The sequence below is a fragment of the Chionomys nivalis genome, chromosome 1, assembly GCF_950005125.1.
Source record: "Chionomys nivalis chromosome 1, mChiNiv1.1, whole genome shotgun sequence".
Lineage (NCBI taxonomy): Eukaryota > Metazoa > Chordata > Mammalia > Rodentia > Cricetidae > Chionomys > Chionomys nivalis.
This window is the reverse complement of record NC_080086.1, coordinates 1,529,735-1,548,034: the sequence shown is the minus strand read 5'-3', so window position 1 is coordinate 1,548,034 and position 18,300 is coordinate 1,529,735. Positions and strand designations below refer to the sequence as shown.

Here is an 18,300-nt window from a genome sequence, read left to right as displayed (position 1 = left end):
AAGTCTAGCTCATCTTTCTTTAAGGAACCTCTGCATTTCCCATGGTGTTGTAAGAAATATCAAACATAAGTCTTTTCTATCAAATACTTTGTAAGACATTGATACAAATATTTCAATCCCCCACACACATACAAAGTAAAACCTTTATTTATATAAAATTCCACTGTTATATTCCAGGAATTTGATGTCTGGAACAGTGACCCCTTTTCTCCTTGGAGTACTGATTCCTTTCCCCACCCTTCATTTCCTGTGAGCCAATTTTTTTCATACTAGCCAACCGAATTAAGACTGTGAAGGCAGACCCCAGTCAATGGGGAAAAGACAGTCACCACCTGAGTTAGAATAAAAACCAAATGCACCTTCTGTCTCTCTATGTTCCCTCTTCTAAGTACAACCTCTTAAGACAAGAGTGGTAGCTCATACCTTTAATCCCAGCACTCAGGAGGCAGAGACAGGCAGATCTCTGTGAGTTCAAGGCCAGCCTGCTCTACAAGAGCCAGTTCCAGGGCAGGCTCCAAAGCTACAGAAAAATCCTGTCTCAAAAACAAACCAACCAACAAACAAAAGAGTGGTGGTCTCTTGTCTTTGCAGTCCTCAACTTTCTAACAGCAAGTAAGAAAGAGGTTCATTTCCACTAAGAAGGACATGGGTTCTCTTTCTCCATATCCTTGCTAAACATGACATTCTTTGATTTACAAGACAGGGTTCTCTGTGTAACAGCCCTGGCTGTCCTGGAACTTAACGCTACCCTTCAGACGGAAGGAATGATCCTGTTCTCAGACTGTCTCCTCAGACTACAAGAGCAATTCTCAGACTGCACTGAGCTCCTGTCTCCTCCCACCTAATATTCCTGTCTCCACCTCCCTGATGCTGTGATTAAAGGTGTGAGATCCCAAGTGCTGGAATCACCTTTGTGTGAGTTCTGTTTTTCTTTTAGACAGATTCAATCTCATGTAGCCCAGGGTGGCCTCGAACTAACAGAGATCCCTCTGTCTCTGTCTCCCGAGTCTTGTAATTAAAAGTGTGTGCCAGCACTATCTAGCTTCTAGTGGCTTAGCTCTACACTCTGATCTTCAGGTGAGCTTTATTTGTTAAACAAAATATCACTACATGTTTACAATTCTTTATTAAGCATTCCAGCATTGACTTTTCCTCAAGACTGTGTAATTGGAGATTTCTTTCCTGCCCATCATTTTCTGAATAAGCACTCAGAGGCTTATATTAATTATAAATGTTTGGGCAATGGCTCAGGCTTATTACTAGCTAGCTCTTATATTTAAATTTAAATTAACCCATATTTCTCATCTATGCTTTGCCATGTGGTTTGTGGCTTGTTACCTCATTTTCTACATGTCTTGCTATCCTGCCGTGTCATAGGCCAAAGCAGCTTTATCAACCAACGAGAGCAATGCACATTCTCAGCATACAAAATGATCATCCCACAGCGAGCTGTCATAAGAATATGAGAATCACAGAAGTGATTATACAGATTTCATAAGTACTGGGCTTCATCTTATGGGTTCCTATCTATCTTGATGAGACAGAGGATACAGTGAGTCCCTTGTCTATTTGAATCTCTAAAGTCCCTGTGGTTTCAGGAAGACTAGCAGAGCTGAGGGTGGCATTAAACACTGTAGGGGCACAACTCCACCTCTGCTGAATTTTAACACAAGACTTCTAGCCCATGCATGTTACTACACGCACAGAACAGTACTTTCTCCCTTCATTCCCCAAAACCTTCTGTCAGGGGTCTACCAATAAAGAAGTAAATCATTTCTTCAACATGAACAGAATGATAACTTACACTGCGGCTTCTTGCTACCAAAACTGCACTTCTGAACCTCTGAAGATGAAATCATGCTGCTTACCAGAAACAAGGCAAGATCTTCATTCCAATAAAAATGTTAGCACTATCAGCATCTTCCGGCTTCTTAAGGACACACTGAAATATTCTGAACTAAAGAACTCTTTGATGCCTCTTCAAGATTAGGCTCATCAAAGTGCTACAGACTTCCTTTAAAAAAAAGATAAGACATTTTCATGGCTTAGTGATCATTGCTAGGGCAGTGATTTCAAAGTCTTACGAAGTGAAGCTTCTCTTAGTGTGTGCGTGTATGTGTGTGTGTATGTTAAGAGCATGAATGTGTGGGCATGCATTTTGTGTTTATTTGTGGAGAATAACCTCAGGTATCATTTTCAGGGATAAAATTCACCTCCTTTAAGACAAGGTCTCATCTTGGCCTGGAGTTCACTGACTGGACTAGTTGGACTGGCTAGCTGTCAAACCTCAGGGATCCACCTGCCTCTACCTCCTCAGCACTGAGATTGCAAGCACACATGACCCATGCATCTTTTACTCATGTGTTCTGGGGACTGAACACAGATCCACATGCTTATGTAGCAAGCTGCTTACTGACTGAGCCGTTCGTACCCAAAATGAAAGTTCTAAATGACAATAACTTTGTGGTCCTAGAGGTGATGGTCCCAAATCCAGGTGTAGTCTGTTAGAACCTTCTGGTTCCATGTATCTCTCCTCATCTAGAACTCTGCCATCAATTTGTAAATTTCTCATTTATTAAGGTATAATACACACACACACACACCAATCTCTACATTTATGTTTACATGGCATTCTATTTGCTGCCAAATTTCTCTTTCATATAAGGATACCAGGCATTAGAATTGGTATGTTCCTCAGTAACCTAATTTCAACCTCACTCTCTGTGAGTCTTCTTGCCTCAATGAGATCACATCCTGAAATATTGGCTGAGAGGGCTTCAATTTATTTGGGAAGCAAAGCTTATCCCACAATAGTGTCCTATTTTGGCAAAAACTTATCATAAGCTATAAAAAGTTAATTGATTAATTGATGGCATCAAAATTCTACTGTTCAAAAAACACTATTGATCCAGGCACAGAGGTATGTACTTGTAACAGCAAACCTTGGGAGGTAAAGGCAGAAGGATCAGATTGAAGCTTGCCCGTATCAACATAGCATTTCAAGCTGTTCAGGGCTACATGGTGAGACTCTGACTTACAAAAAAGAAAAATAAATGTCACACTCAGGCACATATTTGATAAATAATTTGCATCTGTAATATGTAACGAAATCTTAATACTGACTAAATAAAATAACCAACACTACCAAGTGTGAATTTGAAGCAACTGAAACTCTCACAGTCATCTTAGATAGTGTCTGACTTCTTTCTCTGAGACTAATTGAAGAAAATCACCAAGAAACTACACTATTCTCCATGCTACTGATCATTTTTTTAAAAGATTTATTTATTTATTATGTATACAACATTCTGCCTCCATGTATGCCTGCAGGCCAGAAGAGGGGCCAGATCTCATTACAGATGGCTGTGAGCCACCATGGGGTTGCTGGGAATTGAACTCAGGACCTCTGGAAGAGCAGCCAGTGCTCTTAACCTCTGAGTCATCTCTCCAGCCCCTATTACTGACCGTTTTAAGTGACTTTCCCAACTCGTCTCTTACGCTGTAATCCTGAGTGGTGCTAGAGTTGTGCACTGAAGAAACAAGAGTCACAACCGCAGGCTGAAATTGTGGTACATGCTCCCCGTCATGCTTCTAAACACTAGAATTTGACAATGTCAGTCTTTTCTCATAAAGTTGCAGATCATTAGGCGTAAACTCAGTGGTAGCATCTCTAAAGACAGCTTCTCTGGGGTAAAAACACACAGAGTGACGGATAATTTTTTAACGGCACAAGCCCAAGTTTTGTGACAGTAGAAGGCACAGAAACTTGAATAGAAGTTTTTCAGAAGCAGCTAAGTTCAGCAGAATACTTCCGGACTAAAAAGGAAATGACAGGGTGATAAGAAGACAGAGGGCCAGAGCGGCCAACCCATCTCTGAAGGAGACCCTCTCCTCAGGAGAACTAGTCACAAAGTATCTTCCTGTCCTCCCACTTTCTAACGAGCCTGTCTATTAGTAGACCACTCTACCTCATCTTTGTATGTTACATGGAGGTGTGTATATGTGTGTGTGTATGTATTATGCAGAAAACCTCTTAGTTCTCATGTCTCTACATCAAAAATCAGCACAAACCATTTTTGCATGTGATGTCAATTATAAAATGATGAGACTTCAAGGATCTTGGGAAGAAGTGAATGTATTTTTCATGGAGAAGGGACTGGAGCTACTAGGGAGTGCCGACAATGGTGAATATTTACTGTAATAGCTCCCAAAAACTGCAGCAGCCTGTGCCCACACTCTTGCAATGTGACTTTCTTATTCACTCATCTTCTCTCTTTTGTCTGAGCTGGGCTTGGTTTGTATGGTAAATTATAGCATGAGTGATCCTTAGATGATGTAGGATTCCCCTCTGTATGCTGTGAATACCATTGGTTAATAAAGAAACTGTGTTAGGCCTGTGATCAGGTAGAGTAGAGCTAGGCGGGGAAAACTAAACTGAATGCTGGGAGAAAGAAGGCGAAGTCAAGAAAAGACATGTAGCCCCACTGGAGACAGACGCCAGAACTTTACCTGGTAAGCCACAGCCTCACGGTGATGTACAGATTAATGGAGATGGGTTAAAGTAAGATGCACAGTTAGCAAATAAGAAGCTAGAGCTAATGGGCCAAGCAATGATTTAAATAATATAGTTTCTGTGTGGTTATTTCAGGTCTGACCTGCCGGGCGGCCAGGAAACAAACAAGTGACCTCTTACTACACTTAGACGTCAGTGGTTAGACCACAACATGATGCAGCTTTTCAGTTTAGACTCCCTCAAAGCTGCTGTCACTGTGTGGAAATGTTTGGACAGGTAAGGTGGTACACACCTGTATCCCAACACTTAGAAAAAGTTAAGCAGGGAAAATTCTAGTTCCAGGCCAGCATGGACTACACAGTAAGACCTGTCTCAAAAGGGGGAGGATAAATGATCACAGGGAGAAAGAGGTGTAGCTGGCCCTGCTGATCCCACCCCCAGGAAGCCAAGTGGCTTCCTGCAGGTGTGAATGAGCCTGGATTAGGCAAAAGAACACCACCTAGCCAATTCAGAATGAATAAAAAGGGGTGATTTGTTTTTATTTTAATATTTATCTAGTTTATGTGCATAAGTGGCCGCATACATGTGTATGCACTGAGTGCATGCCTGGTGCCCCAGGAGGCCAGAAGAGGGCATCAGATTCTCTGGAACTGGAGTTACAGTTATGAGGCACCATATGGGTGCCGGGAACTGAATCCAGATCTTTGGCAAGAACAGTAAGCTCTCTTAACCATCTCTCTCCAGCCTGAAAATCTTACTTAAGCCATCAAATTAAACCGACTGACCGAAGCAATACATGACAAAATTCCCGTTTTTATAATTGGTACTTAGTTAAACCCTGCTTAAATTTTCAGGTTAATCCACAAATACTGCAATCATTAAAAACTGTTCTTTAAAAACCAAGGGGAAAATGTGCCATCCTATTCTCTTCTTTAATTGTATATATAAACAATGTATTTGTTATCTATAGCAGCATAACCAGTTGCCCTCAAATGTAGCCACTGAGACACCATTCCTGAGGGCTAGAAGTCCATGGTGCATGGTGTCTGATCATGATTCAGGGCTATACACTAAGCAGAGTTTCTGAACTCTTGACAAGGGACAAAACATACACCAAACTCCTGTGTCCATCAGCAGTAAGCTGATGACTTGAGCTAAATGGACTTCCTCATAGAGCTGCTTGTGACAAGGCTCCAATCAGAGCAAATTATACAACATAGAGACAGGGAGAGAACACATCCATCCAAGATGGAAGTCACAGGTTTAAATGACAGAATCTTTAAAATACTGCGCTGCAAAGCCTCCTGTTTGCCATTAACATTGCCGCAGAGATATAAGGCAATTGGACAGGATCATTGGCAGTCATCTTAGAGGCATGGGATCCATTCTAGAATCACAGGGTCTTAGGTCAGGGGACATCTTGAAGTCATGGAGGCAATCTTAAAGTTATGAGGGCCTGATGGGGAACCTCCTTCCGCCAATGGTCTTTGAGAGGCCAGACCAGGTTGGGCGTGGCCTTGGGTACCAAAAAGTGCACATTCAGTCTGCTTCCTCTCTCCTCCTCCTCTCTCCTTCTCAGTCTACAGATTGGCGTGCCAATGTGTGCCAGCTAAATCCACATAAAACTGAGAGCGCTTGGAAAGAAATTCTAGACACAGAAAAATAAAGTTTAGCAGAATTTTTTTTTCAGATAAACTCTGTTTGCTGGCAGCGAACAAGGGTGCTACAGCTTCTATCAGTATTAGCAGCAAAAAAAAGAAAGAAAGAAAGAAAGAAAGAAAGAAAGAAAGAAAGAAAGAAAGAAGAACTGTGGGGGCTTCTTGGTTCATGCTGCCAGCATGAATTCTGGATCTTTCAGGAGGTCAAAAACTTGAATGTGATAGCAAGTTACTTAGTGGCAGCATGGGCCAACTGCTTACCAGAGTTGAGGTGGTGAGCATGGCTCCCTCCTGGCCATCCCAGAGCTTGCAGTAAATTACCTCAGCCATGTTAAAAAGCTGTAAGAGGTGGAGCCAGCATCCAGGGCCGCTGCAAACAAGCTGCTTTCCATTTTAAAAGTGCTCCTGGCCAAAATAGATTACAGATACACAATGAAGACAGATTCCGACAGAAATAAACCGCTAAATGGGTCACACTGTGTTTAGAAAATGTACATAGGTTTGGGAGAGAGAAGAAAAAGAGTATAAATAGAAGTAAATCATTAAAAAAAAAAACCAAGTATTTAAAAAGACAGAGTGCAGACAGTCATAGATTAAAGGAGAAAAGAAAAATAAGGCATGTAAAGATGGAAACTACACAAAGAGTCTGGATTATGCATAATTTTGTGTTTTCATTGACTTTTTTGACTGTGCATGAGCTAAGTACAGAGGGACATTTCATTGTATGTGCTGCTAAGCTAAACTAACATATATACTTTAAAGGTATCTTGACTTCAAAATTTGGGTCTAAGGATATGCTGCTTTGAAAAAGAAGTTCTGCTTTTGTTTCCACAGAGGATGAGAACCTGTGGATTCCTGCCAGACTAATGTGGTTTGATGGACCAAGATCCCCCAAAAGGTCTCTGTGAACTCCCCCAAAAGAAAATACTTCACCCAACAAAAAGCAGGAAGCAGTTTGGAGAGAACTATGCCCAAATTCCCTAAATGATTGTTTATGAACATCTGTTTACATTTAAAGGGAGATATGTTATAGAGATGAATACTTTGCATTGGTATGGATCTTGGTCTATTGATACAAATTTAAGGTCAATTTGTTATATGTATATTTCTGCTCTTGATTAAGGTATTGTGTGTACAGCTCATTTAAAATTGTAATGTATAATTTAAAAATATGGGTTAATAGATAGTCATCTATAATAGTAAGCTTGTAGTCATGTTAGGTGTTTCTAGATATAAAGAGATATATTTCAGTTAGATAATCTTCAAGCCTTTCAAAGACCTATGGAGTATGACATTTAAAATGTTTAAAAACTTAGGACTTTTCATAATAATGAGACACATCTGTTCCTGGAAGCACCAATCTACTTCAAGAGGAAGATGGGCATCAAAGAGGCTCCTTATGGAGTTTGTTAGCCATTTGGGCAAGAAACTGCTCTTTCCTGGACTGCTTGATGCTATGCTATATGAACTGGACATGCAGGATGCACAGAGAAATAACTGCTGAACTTGCCTATAGGTGAGACCATCTTTCAGGGTTCCTGCTTCACAAAAGAGTCTGCCAGACATTCTGCAGGACACAGAAGAAAGCAACTGATGGACTTTGTCATTATAAGGCAGAACAGATCTTCAAATCTCCTGCTTCATGGAAAAGTCTGCTGAATATTATGGGCCTGTAGACTAAGACTAGATGCCCCAATGTTACAGAAGAACTTTGGGTAACAGTCCAGGCAACGAGATGTCTCTGTCAATTCTAGAGTTTTGGAAGTTGCTTACAATGCGCTTTCTGTTTACTTAGGTAATATTATATCCTTCTGGTATCTTTGATGGAGTTGAAGAATAGTTGTAATTATAATTTTCCTTAGTAGATATATATATATTGTAACTGAAATTTTTGCTTGATACCTGTTTTGTTATATGAAATTTTACCATGTTAAAGTTAAAGCCTTCCTTTTTACTTAAACAGAAAAGGGGAAATAGTGTAGGAAGTCCTTCTGTATATGTGTTGCTTTTATTGGTTAATGAATAAATCTGCTTTCGGCCAATGGCTTAACAAAATAAAGCCAGGTGGGAAATCCAAACAGAGATGTAGAGAGAGAGTAGGCAGAGTCAGGGAGACACCATTTTGCAGCTGCCAAAGTAGAAAGATGCCCAGGAACTTTACTGGTAAACTACAAGCCTTGTGGTAAAATATAAAATAATAGAAATTGATTAATTTAAGATATAAGAGCTAGCTAGCAATACTCTTAAGGTATTGGCCAAGCAGTGTTTTAAATAATATAATTTCTGTGTAATTATTTCAGGTCTGGGCTGCCAGAAAGAACAACCAGCCTCCACCTACAAAGGCCATCTTGGAATCAAGGAACATCATATAGTAGACAGCACATGCCCTAGCATTGGTAGTAGGGAAGACAAGCAGATACTCAGAGCTCACTGACCAGCCAATCTAGTCAATTGATGAGCTGTAGATTTAGAGAAGAGACAATGTCTTAAAAAATAAAGTAGGGATCAATTGAAGATCGCCAGTGTTAGCCTCTGGCTTCCACATGCGTATGTAGATGTGTACATGCATGTACATACACAAGTCTTCCAATGTGAACATGGAGCACCTTTCTACGTATGTGTCTTCAGTTTCTTTCATCAGTGGCTTATCTTCATTACAGCTTGCTTGCCTTCTCAGTTAAATTTATAGGTTTTGCATTATATTTATTTTTGTAACTCTTATTCTCTTGATTTTCATCTAGTTTATTATTCATGTATGGATAGGCTAATTTGATAGGTAATCTTACATTCTGCAACTTAACTGTCAGTCCTAACAGATTTTTAGTTGTGTCTTTTTAGATTTTTCTTCATAAGATCATTCTAAGCTCCCAACATAGCTCATCAGGTAAGGTGATTTCTGCCAAGCCTGAAAAACTGAATTTAATCCTAGAAACTTTATGGCAGGACACACACACACACACACACACATACACACACTAAGTATAACAAAAAAATATTCTAGGGAGGTTCTGGGAGGAATTGGAGGGAGAGAAAAGGCATAATGAGAATATACTACACTAAAAAATTGTCAAAAAATATCCTATAAAACTTAAAAATTAATGAATAAAAATTTAAAAACCATGCTATTTGCAGAGATAGAGTCCTCTTTCTGTGAACCTAGTACCTTCCTGGACAACACAGTAGAGCTGACCCTATTGATAGCGGTGACGGGAGCTGGCCCTGAGAATATGAACACAGACCTGGTCCCACTCTTCATTTGATGTGTGGTGGTGTGGGTGGGGAAGGACTGCCTCCCTCACCCCTCAACACCCGTGGCAGGTGGAGAGCTGTCCCTTCCCCTCATGGCCCGCAGCATTCTGGGAAATGGCCCCTGCACCTCACCTGGGCCTCAGTAGAACTGGTTCTGGACTTGTAGGTGTGGGAGAGCCAAACCTAATGACGTGAAAACAGTAGAACCGGCCCCGCCCCTTGCTCATCACTGCAAGGGATGAACTAGCTGGGGCGATGCTGCAGAGCTCATCCTGGCGGTAAAGACAGGGCAAGAGCTGGTGGGCTGACCAATCCTGCAACTATCCATGCCCAGAACCAGGGCTATGAGCTGGCCCATCCCAGCATCCACCCATCTGGATCTGCTGGAGCATGTGAAGGGGCCTGACCTGCAGACCCAGAGTTGCAGGATCTCCATGACACAGGGCAACAAGAGACCCAAGAGGAATCTGGTGGTGAGGGCCCAGCATCCACAGTGTAGCAGAAACCAGAGGCCTCCAACCAGACCAATGACTCTTTGCAATGAACATTTGCAAGTAAAGATGTATGGATAAAAGGGTTTACTGTGTGACTGTGTTGCACTACAGCTTCCACGATGAGATTTTTTTTAATTTTTTTTCTCAAGTTTTATTTTATTGGGGTGGAGGGTTGGTTTGCAAGGGCCGAGGGCGGTACAAAGAGGTGGGAAATGAATGGGATTGAGATGCAAGATGTGACAAAAAGTCACAAAAAATAAAAAGAAAGCTAATAATAATAAAGAAGAGTCCTCTTTCTGATCTGGGTGCCATTTCTTTCTCTTGCCGAATTTCTCAGAACTATAACAACAAAGCTAGAACCTTGTCTTATTCTAGTTCTCAGAAGGCAGGCTTTCAACTTTCCCCCATTAATATGGTGTTATCTGAATATATGAATATATTATATGTTATCTGAATATATATTATAATATAGTGTTATATTATATATGAAATTATGTTGAGGCGAATTCTTGCTATACCTGACTTTTAAAGTTTTTATTATTGGAGGATGCTAAATTTTATCAAATACTTTCACAATACTGTTTGAAATGACGACGGTTTGGTCCTGCAGGTATGTTTATATGTGTCAAACCATTCTCAGATCTCTTAAGATGAATTCTGTGTGACCACAGAGTATAATCCTTTTCTGGTGTGCTATTCAATTCAATTTTTAATATTTTAAATTCTTATACATTTATTTTTGAGCTAGTCATACATCACCCAGGCTGGTCTCTAACTCACCATGTAGGTGAGGATGGCCTTGAATGTATGATCCTCCCGCCTGCTACAGATACGTGTCACCTTGAACGGCTCTAAAATACAGTGTAGGATGACCTCAAACCCGTGATCCTCCTTTCTCGTCCTCTTTAGCATCTGCCTAGCAGGACGCACTCCCGTGGCCCGCAGTACTCTCACGCTCACACTGTTCACGAGGAGACCGCTCTCCCATCGATACCAACAGCCCTCTTGTTCCAGGTTCCTGGAAGTCAGGAAAACGTGCCAACGAGTTACCAACTCCACACCCCAGAAAACAGTCACACAGCAGCAGAGTTCAGTTGGTGGGAATTAGCCCACACTTTATTTTACAGTACATTCATGTAAGTTCCTGCATTTCCAAGGTAACCAGATCACATTCCGGTTAGCACTTCTGGTAATAAAATCATACAATGACTCTGGCTTCAAAAACAAGGTGTGGTGGCGTGCAGGAGTCTCTGTTCCCTTTACAACTGCAGATGACAATCCACCACAAAGCAACATCTCTAAAACCCATGCGCCCCCGAGATCCAGTGTGAAGGCATATTACCTACGTTACAATTAAACTGTATGAGACATGGGGGAAACCAAACAATTTCAAAGATCTAAAATCCCCCACAATGCAATCTTTCTCTTCTAATTGCTGGGGGTCATGAAGCTTTGGTGCCCTGAAAAACGAGGGGTGGGAAAATGCAGGGCCATTTCACTCTGAAACGTATGGCTTTTCAATACTTCTTTAAAAAAAAATTAAATAACCTAAATTTTAAAATAAAATATATGAGCAAGGGTTGGCAATTCAGGAAGCATCCAGAAAATTCTGCCAGCTGCTGATGGAAATTTACACTGTAGGCATTTCACAGAAACAAAATTTGTATCACATCCAGAAATACATCAAGTCCTGATGACATTTTCATTTTGCTAAATAAAAGCACTGTGGGGTTCATATTCGGCTTTTGAACAGTTCAGGAAAAAGTCATCTACAATACTGACATCACTCACCTGTAAACCCAGCTGACCAAAAGACCAACCCTTGGAGAATTTTTAAAAACCAACTGAGCCATAATAGAGAACAAGTTAAATCAGGCTGGAGAAATTTCAGACTCTGAGAAAGCAGGTAGTGAGATCTGCTGGGTCACCTGAAGTGGGCCATAACTCCAATCCCTGGGAAGCTGAGGCGGGAGGACTGCAGCAAGTCTGAGGCCAGACTAGGCTGAGGAGAATTCCAGTCCAGCCAGAACTGTGAAGCAAGACCCTGACTTAAAAAGTTAAAATCAGCTGGGCCTGTCAACAGCAGTCAAGAGGGATGCAACTTTGGGGCCAGCCTGAGTTGCATACAGAGCAAGACTCTATCTAAAAAGAAAGGAGGGAGGGCCAGAAGGAGAAAAGAAAAAGAAAAAAATTATAAAATGCTTTGGACCCTGCCCAACGTGGCTGGAATGGTAAGTAGCGACCAAGTCCTCCCCCAGAAATTGCCTTCTTAAAACTTTAATGTGCCTTCGTATTTGGATGCCCCCAACCAGTACAATATAGTTAAACATGTGATTCGTAAGAACTTCAGTCCTGCTGCTAAGCCCAGTGACTAACAGGCCCCTGCTGCTGGTGCCCAGAAGTGGGAAAAGCCTGAACTTAGCAGGTTACCGACGTAATCAACACATTTGTGATCCTGAAACATCACCCCATTCAAGAGGGAAAATGTGACGAAAAAGGGAATACAGCAGTTCTCTGGAAAGCCATGGATGTCTTATGAAGAGCCAGTCACGGCCTAAGCTCCGACCCCTGAAGAAAGTCGAAGGAGCAAGGGTGTTTCTGAAACCAGAGTTAGACTCACACTAACTGCCTGACAGTTGATGCAGAGGAAAATGAAGAGTGAAGTGACATACAACCAAGGTTTACAGGATATCTAGAAATATGTTTTGTGATTTAAAAAAATTGCAACACACTCCAAAAAAATTTGTTTCTGATAATTCATGTACAACAGAAGGCACTGTTATCTGCATAAATCCACTGATTCTGCAAGGCAAAAACCTGAGACCCATGCGCCGATTCCTAACTCTACCCTCAGTGTTTGGCCTTCAGACCAGATGCTTTGTCCTTTCCACTCAATGACTCTGCTTTTCTTTAATTTCATACATTACAGTAGGCATTGAAAAATACATACTCAAGGGAAGGGCGAGCGAGTCCGTGGCTGCCTGATGCCGACGACACGGCCCCTTGTTTCCCTCTTGGCCCTCACGCATTCCGTAAAAGCAGCAGCGGCGATGCTGGTCGGTGAACGGTGGACACGCCTTTCAGTTGTTGCTGGGCGCGACCCCAAAGTTAAACGCAGAGAAGATGCTCTTGTCCTCAGATGTGAAGCCTCCCTGCTACTGAAAAGAGGGAAGGGAAGACATAAAAGGGCGCTTAAGGCAAGAGCACTGATTAACTTTAAAGACTTTAGACTCACAAAGATAGGATAGATGATAGTGTATTTTTCTAATTTGCCAAATGTAAATGGACTAAATATTGTAACTACAATTCTTGCTTGATAACTGTTTTGTATATATAATTATACTATGTTAAAGTTAAGATCTTCCATTTTATTTAGACAGAAAAAGGAAGGTGATGTGGGATTCCCCTCTGTAGGCTGTGAATACCATTAGTGAATAAAGAAGTTGCTTTGGGCCTACTGCAGCGCAGAATAGGGCAAGGTGGGAATTCCAAGCAGACAGAGGAGGAGAGAGTAGGCGGAGTCGGGAGATGCCCTGCAGCAGCTGGAGGAGAGGGATGCTGGAACCTTGCTGGTAGGTAGGCCACAATCTCATGATGATGCACAGATTGATAGAAATGAGTCAACTCAAGATGTAAGAGCTAGCTAGAAATATGCACAAGCTAATAGGCTAAGCAGTGATGTAATTAACATAGTTTCTGAGAGATTATTTGGGTTTGGACTGCCAGGAAACAAACAAGCAGCCTCCACATACAAATCATCCCAGGAGAAGGAGCACATACCAGTAACTCTCGCACACACATACAGATCAAAATAGGAGGATTACAAGTTCAGGGAGGTCTAGGCTGCACAGCAAGAGCCTGTCATGAAATCAAAGCAAGAACAGCCACATGGCAATGGAATTCTTCATTATCATGAAGGGTTGCTCTTCAGCCAACCAAGCGAGGCGGATGGTGGCCCCCAGACAACCAAGCGAGGCAGATGGTGGCCCCCTGACAACCAAGTGAGGCGGATGGTGGCCCCCTGACAACCAAGCGAGGCGGATGGTGGCCCCGACAACCAAGCGAGGCGGATACAGTGTGGAAAGGGTGGCTGACCTCCCATCGCCCTCCGATGCTCCGCCAATGTGTACACCTCCTGCAGCTTTCTCTTCTGATCCTCACTGAGGGGCGCCACCAGCAGCTGATACCAGGCAGCATCCCGATTCTGCACAGCTATAGCATTTCAGGGGGTTTGGAGGAGAAAACGTAAGAAAGCCAGTGACCATTATTATCTCAGGAAAAGTAGGTGGTATGATCAAACCTTAATAAAATTATTCCAGACAATAAGAGACAGGGTGATGAAACTGATCATCACAGACAATTGTTTCAGACCCCATTTACCAACTAAAGTCCCCTTTACAAATCTGTGGTTTCCCCGAATTTTGAAGTTTTCCATCCTAAAATCCTGACCCCGGGAAACACCTGGACTCACTGTTACCATTCTCCTTGGACTCTTCCCTAAGACCTTCCACAATAGCTGTTTCTACACTGAGGATCGAAATCTGCAGCCTTGTGCAAAATCCTTCCCTTCTCTTCCTGGACTTTTCCAGCTAAACCCTTCAAATTTAACACAACTGAAACAAAGTTTAACATTTTCTTTCTAAATGCTCTCAACTTCCCATTTCACTTACTAGAGCTCTACTGGTCTCTCAGGAAACCACTGCGAAGCCTTCCCACCCCACATCAAACCCTCTGCCTGTCTCTTAAAGTCCTCCACCTACACACTCTTCTCATCGATTACTGTTCTACTCCTGATCTAACAATCTCACATTGTCTGGGATCCCGGAGATCTTGCACTTCAAACCTAATTACTCCCAGAAGTAAAATACCATAATAGGTCAGCAGCTTAGAGCCACTCTGCCCTGGGCAGAAAGAGCCCACGTTCACAGCAGTCGCCCGCAGTCCTATGTCCCCCTTCCCAGAACTCCTCAGAGGCTCCTTAGTGGTCTAGTCGAGTTTGTCAACAGATAGCTGTGCAACCCTCGAGAGAAGCGTCTCGACTGTCGAGCATGTTCAGGTTGTACGGACCCGAGAGTTCCTGCCGAGGTCAGGGTGCCCATCCTGGAGCACACTTTCCTATTTCTAGCTCCACGGCTGGCTTTGACAGCAATCCTGCACTGTCAGAACCAAATAATGCTGGTGTATTGTGTTGGCATTGCCTACTTGGCAAAAATAGGATGCACACATGAGAATTTTAAACATCCAATAGTAGAAATGAAAGAGGTCCAGTTGAAGGGCAGAAGGAGGGAGAAGACGAGCAAGGAAGTCAGGACCGCGAGGGGCTGGTCCATCCACTGAGGCAGTGTGCCTGTTCTAATGGGACCTCACCAAATCCAGCTGGACAGGGACTGAAGGAGCATGGGATCAAACCCGACTCTCTGATTGTGGCTGACAATGGGGGCTGACTGAGAAGCCATTGATAAAGGCACTGGGACTTGTTTTTATGGCATGTTCTGGCTTTTTGGGACCCTAGTCTATATGGATGCACAGCTTCCTAGGCCTGGATGTAGAGGGGAGGGCCTTGGACTTCCCACAGGGAAGGGTTCCCTGACTTCTCTCAAGCAGGGAGGGGAAGGGAGGAGGGGGAGTGGGGGAGCGGGAGGGGATTGGGAGGAGGAGAGGAAGTGTAAATTTTTGAATAGAGAAATAAAAAAAGAAATTATAGAACTTAAAGATAAATATAAAGGTACAGATATACAAATAAAGAAATTTTGTCTTAAAAAAAAAAGATAACATAATCACAGAACTACTATTTAACCATAAAGCAAATAACAGACATTAACTAAAAATTGTTTTCAGTATAACGGTTAGATTAATAATTTGCAAAGGATTTCATTCGCTTATTCTTTATTTTTGTAGGAAGCAACTGCAGCTCTGGATTGAATGCATGTTGTTGCCATGAGCTAAGTCAAGGACCCCAGTGCCTCGGTCCCATGGGAGTGGCAGTTTTCCCCAGATGAGGCTCGGAGAACGGCAAAACTTTCCTGGGGCCCATGTGCCAACACTGACAATGTGTGCAGACAGTGTCTACCACAGCTCCTCCCAACTCCTGCCACCCAGTGTTTACAGCCATATACAGTAACCCCTGGTTTTTTGAGACAGGGTTTCTCTGTGTAGCTTTGGAGCCTGTCCTTGAACTCAGAGAGATCAGCCTGCCTCTGCCTCCTGAGTGCTGGGATTAAAGGCATGCACCTCAACCAATAAAATCTCAGCTGTGAAAGAGAAAAAAAGGCCATTCTTGTCTGAGACCAAGCACAACATGTAGACACTTGTGCCTAAAATGACGTCTGTGAATATGGGTGGCAGGCTCAGCCTGATGCTGCTGCTACGGCAATGGGAGTTTAGGGGGGCTTTCGGGTTCCTGTTCTAACCTTTATGTGTTTGGATATTTCTAAAGCCAAAGAAAAAATCTTAAAGAGTCTATACCAATATGGGGGCAGATACCAAAACACCTTCTAACAGGAAGAAATTAAAGATGTTTAAAAAAAAGTCTTCAAAGCCAGGCGGTGGTGGCGCACGCCTTTAATCCCAGCACTCAGGAGGCAGAGGCAGGTGGATCTCTGTGAGTTCGAGGCCAGCCTGATCTACAAAAGCTAGTTCCAGGACAGGAATCAAAAAGCTACGGAGAAACCCTGTCTCAAAAAATCAAAAAAAAAAAAAAAAGTCTTCAGGTTTGAGGAACGGAGGTGGGGGAGGCGAAGACATACTCAGTAGAGCGTGTGTAAAGAACTGGTACTCGTCCACACTGTTGTTGAGGTCCAGCGGGGTGCTGAAGCCCTCCAGGGCCGTCTCCTCCAGCACGTCTTCATCCCAGTCCTCGTCATCCTCCTCCTCGCCTCTGCCGGCGTGCGACTGCATGGCTGTAGCTGTGACGTTCGTCTCCTCCTCCTCACTGGAGATCTCCTCTGGGGATCCAATCATATAAAGAGTGAAAACAAGGACAATGAAGTAATCCAGAAATTTGAAACTAGCACAGGATCTATCTAAACTCTCAACTTCTCCTCACGGTAGCAGACTGATTGCGTCTCCCTCTTAAACCCAGCAGCTCAGACCCTGCTGAACTGCAGACTGCCCTGTTCTTCTCATGGGAAGAAACGCAGAATGGTTCCCATTCACAATGACTTCAACTCTCAGGTCTGGGGTATCCCCAAGACCATACTAGCTATGAACCAATAAATAGGTAAGAAAGTAAGAAATTATAAAGAAGCAAAGATTCTTTACTGTTTACTCCAATGATTCTTCAATGATGGAGGAATTACTTTCATTTAATAAAGAAACTGCCTTGGCCCATTTATAGGCCAGCCCTTAGGTGGGTGGAGTAAACAGAGAGAATGCTGGGAGAAAGAAGCCTAGTGAGTGAGTCGCCATGATTCTCCCACTCCAGACAGACGCAGGTTAAGATCTTTCCTGGTAAGCCAGCTCGTGGTACTACACAGAATATTAGAAATGGGTTAGATCAATATGTAAGAGCTAGCCAATAAGAGGCCGGAACTAATGGGCCAGGCAGTGATTAAAAGAATACAGTTTCTGTGTAATTATTTTGGGGCATAAGCCATGTGGGCGGCCGGGTGCCGGGGACGCAGCCCCGCCGCTCGTATTACAACACTTCAAGGTCAAAGTACTTCTAGAAAAGTTATCACTCTAATGTCTACCCCAGATACAAAAGTACATCTTTCAGGAATCAGTTCCCTCCCTGACATGTGGGTTGTGGAGCCTGAACTCAGGTCATAAGGCTCGGCAGCAAGCATGTTTACCCACTGAAATATCTTGCCAGCCCTGTGATTCTTGACTGACTGAACTGCCTGCATTCATCCATTTTATGCTAAATTTGTTTAAACCTTAAACCTCTCGAAATTTTAATTTTTTAGATAAATTACCCAAGAACCATTTTTTTAAAATCTCTATAAAACTCTTATCCTGAGAGTGTACACCTAATCTAGGGAGTCAATCAGTTAATGGTAGCTACTTTCACTGAGCTTGTCAGTATATACAAAAAAGTAAGTCTTCAGGTGCTAACTCATGGTCAAGACCATCTGATTCTCATATATATGCTTTTCAAGGCAAAACAACACCTACGAGGCTTCACTTAGAAGTCACAGAGTTTTAAGCATCAAGGGGCACAGATCTAAACATACTCCACACGATAAAATCTGTAAGTCACGCAAGGCCCAGTATAAATGTGTCACAGGCCAAAGAATATCAATCTGTTTAATGATCACAAACAGGCTGAAATAAAGGAAGCACATTCCAATCAAAATCCAAGTCAGAAATGACAGTGCACACACACAGTCCTAGCACACAGGAGACGGAGGCAGGAGAATCGTGAGTTTAAAGCTAGTCTGAGCTA

At 42.6% G+C, this 18,300-nt stretch overlaps 1 protein-coding gene across 3 annotated transcripts in view; it reads right to left on the bottom strand.

The window, feature by feature from the left end:
• Positions 1-11,009: 11,009 nt before the first annotated feature.
• Positions 11,010-18,300, bottom strand: part of Ipo8 (importin 8) — a 70,698-nt gene continuing 63,407 nt past the window's right edge. For 2 of the 3 annotated variants that reach the window (XM_057774370.1, XM_057774391.1), the window contains exons 23-25: positions 16,661-16,858; positions 14,010-14,126; positions 11,010-13,072 (exon numbers count right to left, since the gene is read on the bottom strand). In XM_057774370.1, the coding sequence (XP_057630353.1) occupies positions 13,050-13,072; positions 14,010-14,126; positions 16,661-16,858 (338 nt within the window). In that variant the 3' untranslated portion in view covers positions 11,010-13,049. The remainder of the gene's footprint in view (positions 13,073-14,009; positions 14,127-16,660; positions 16,859-18,300) is intronic. The other variant, XM_057774380.1, reaches the window with a different exon arrangement.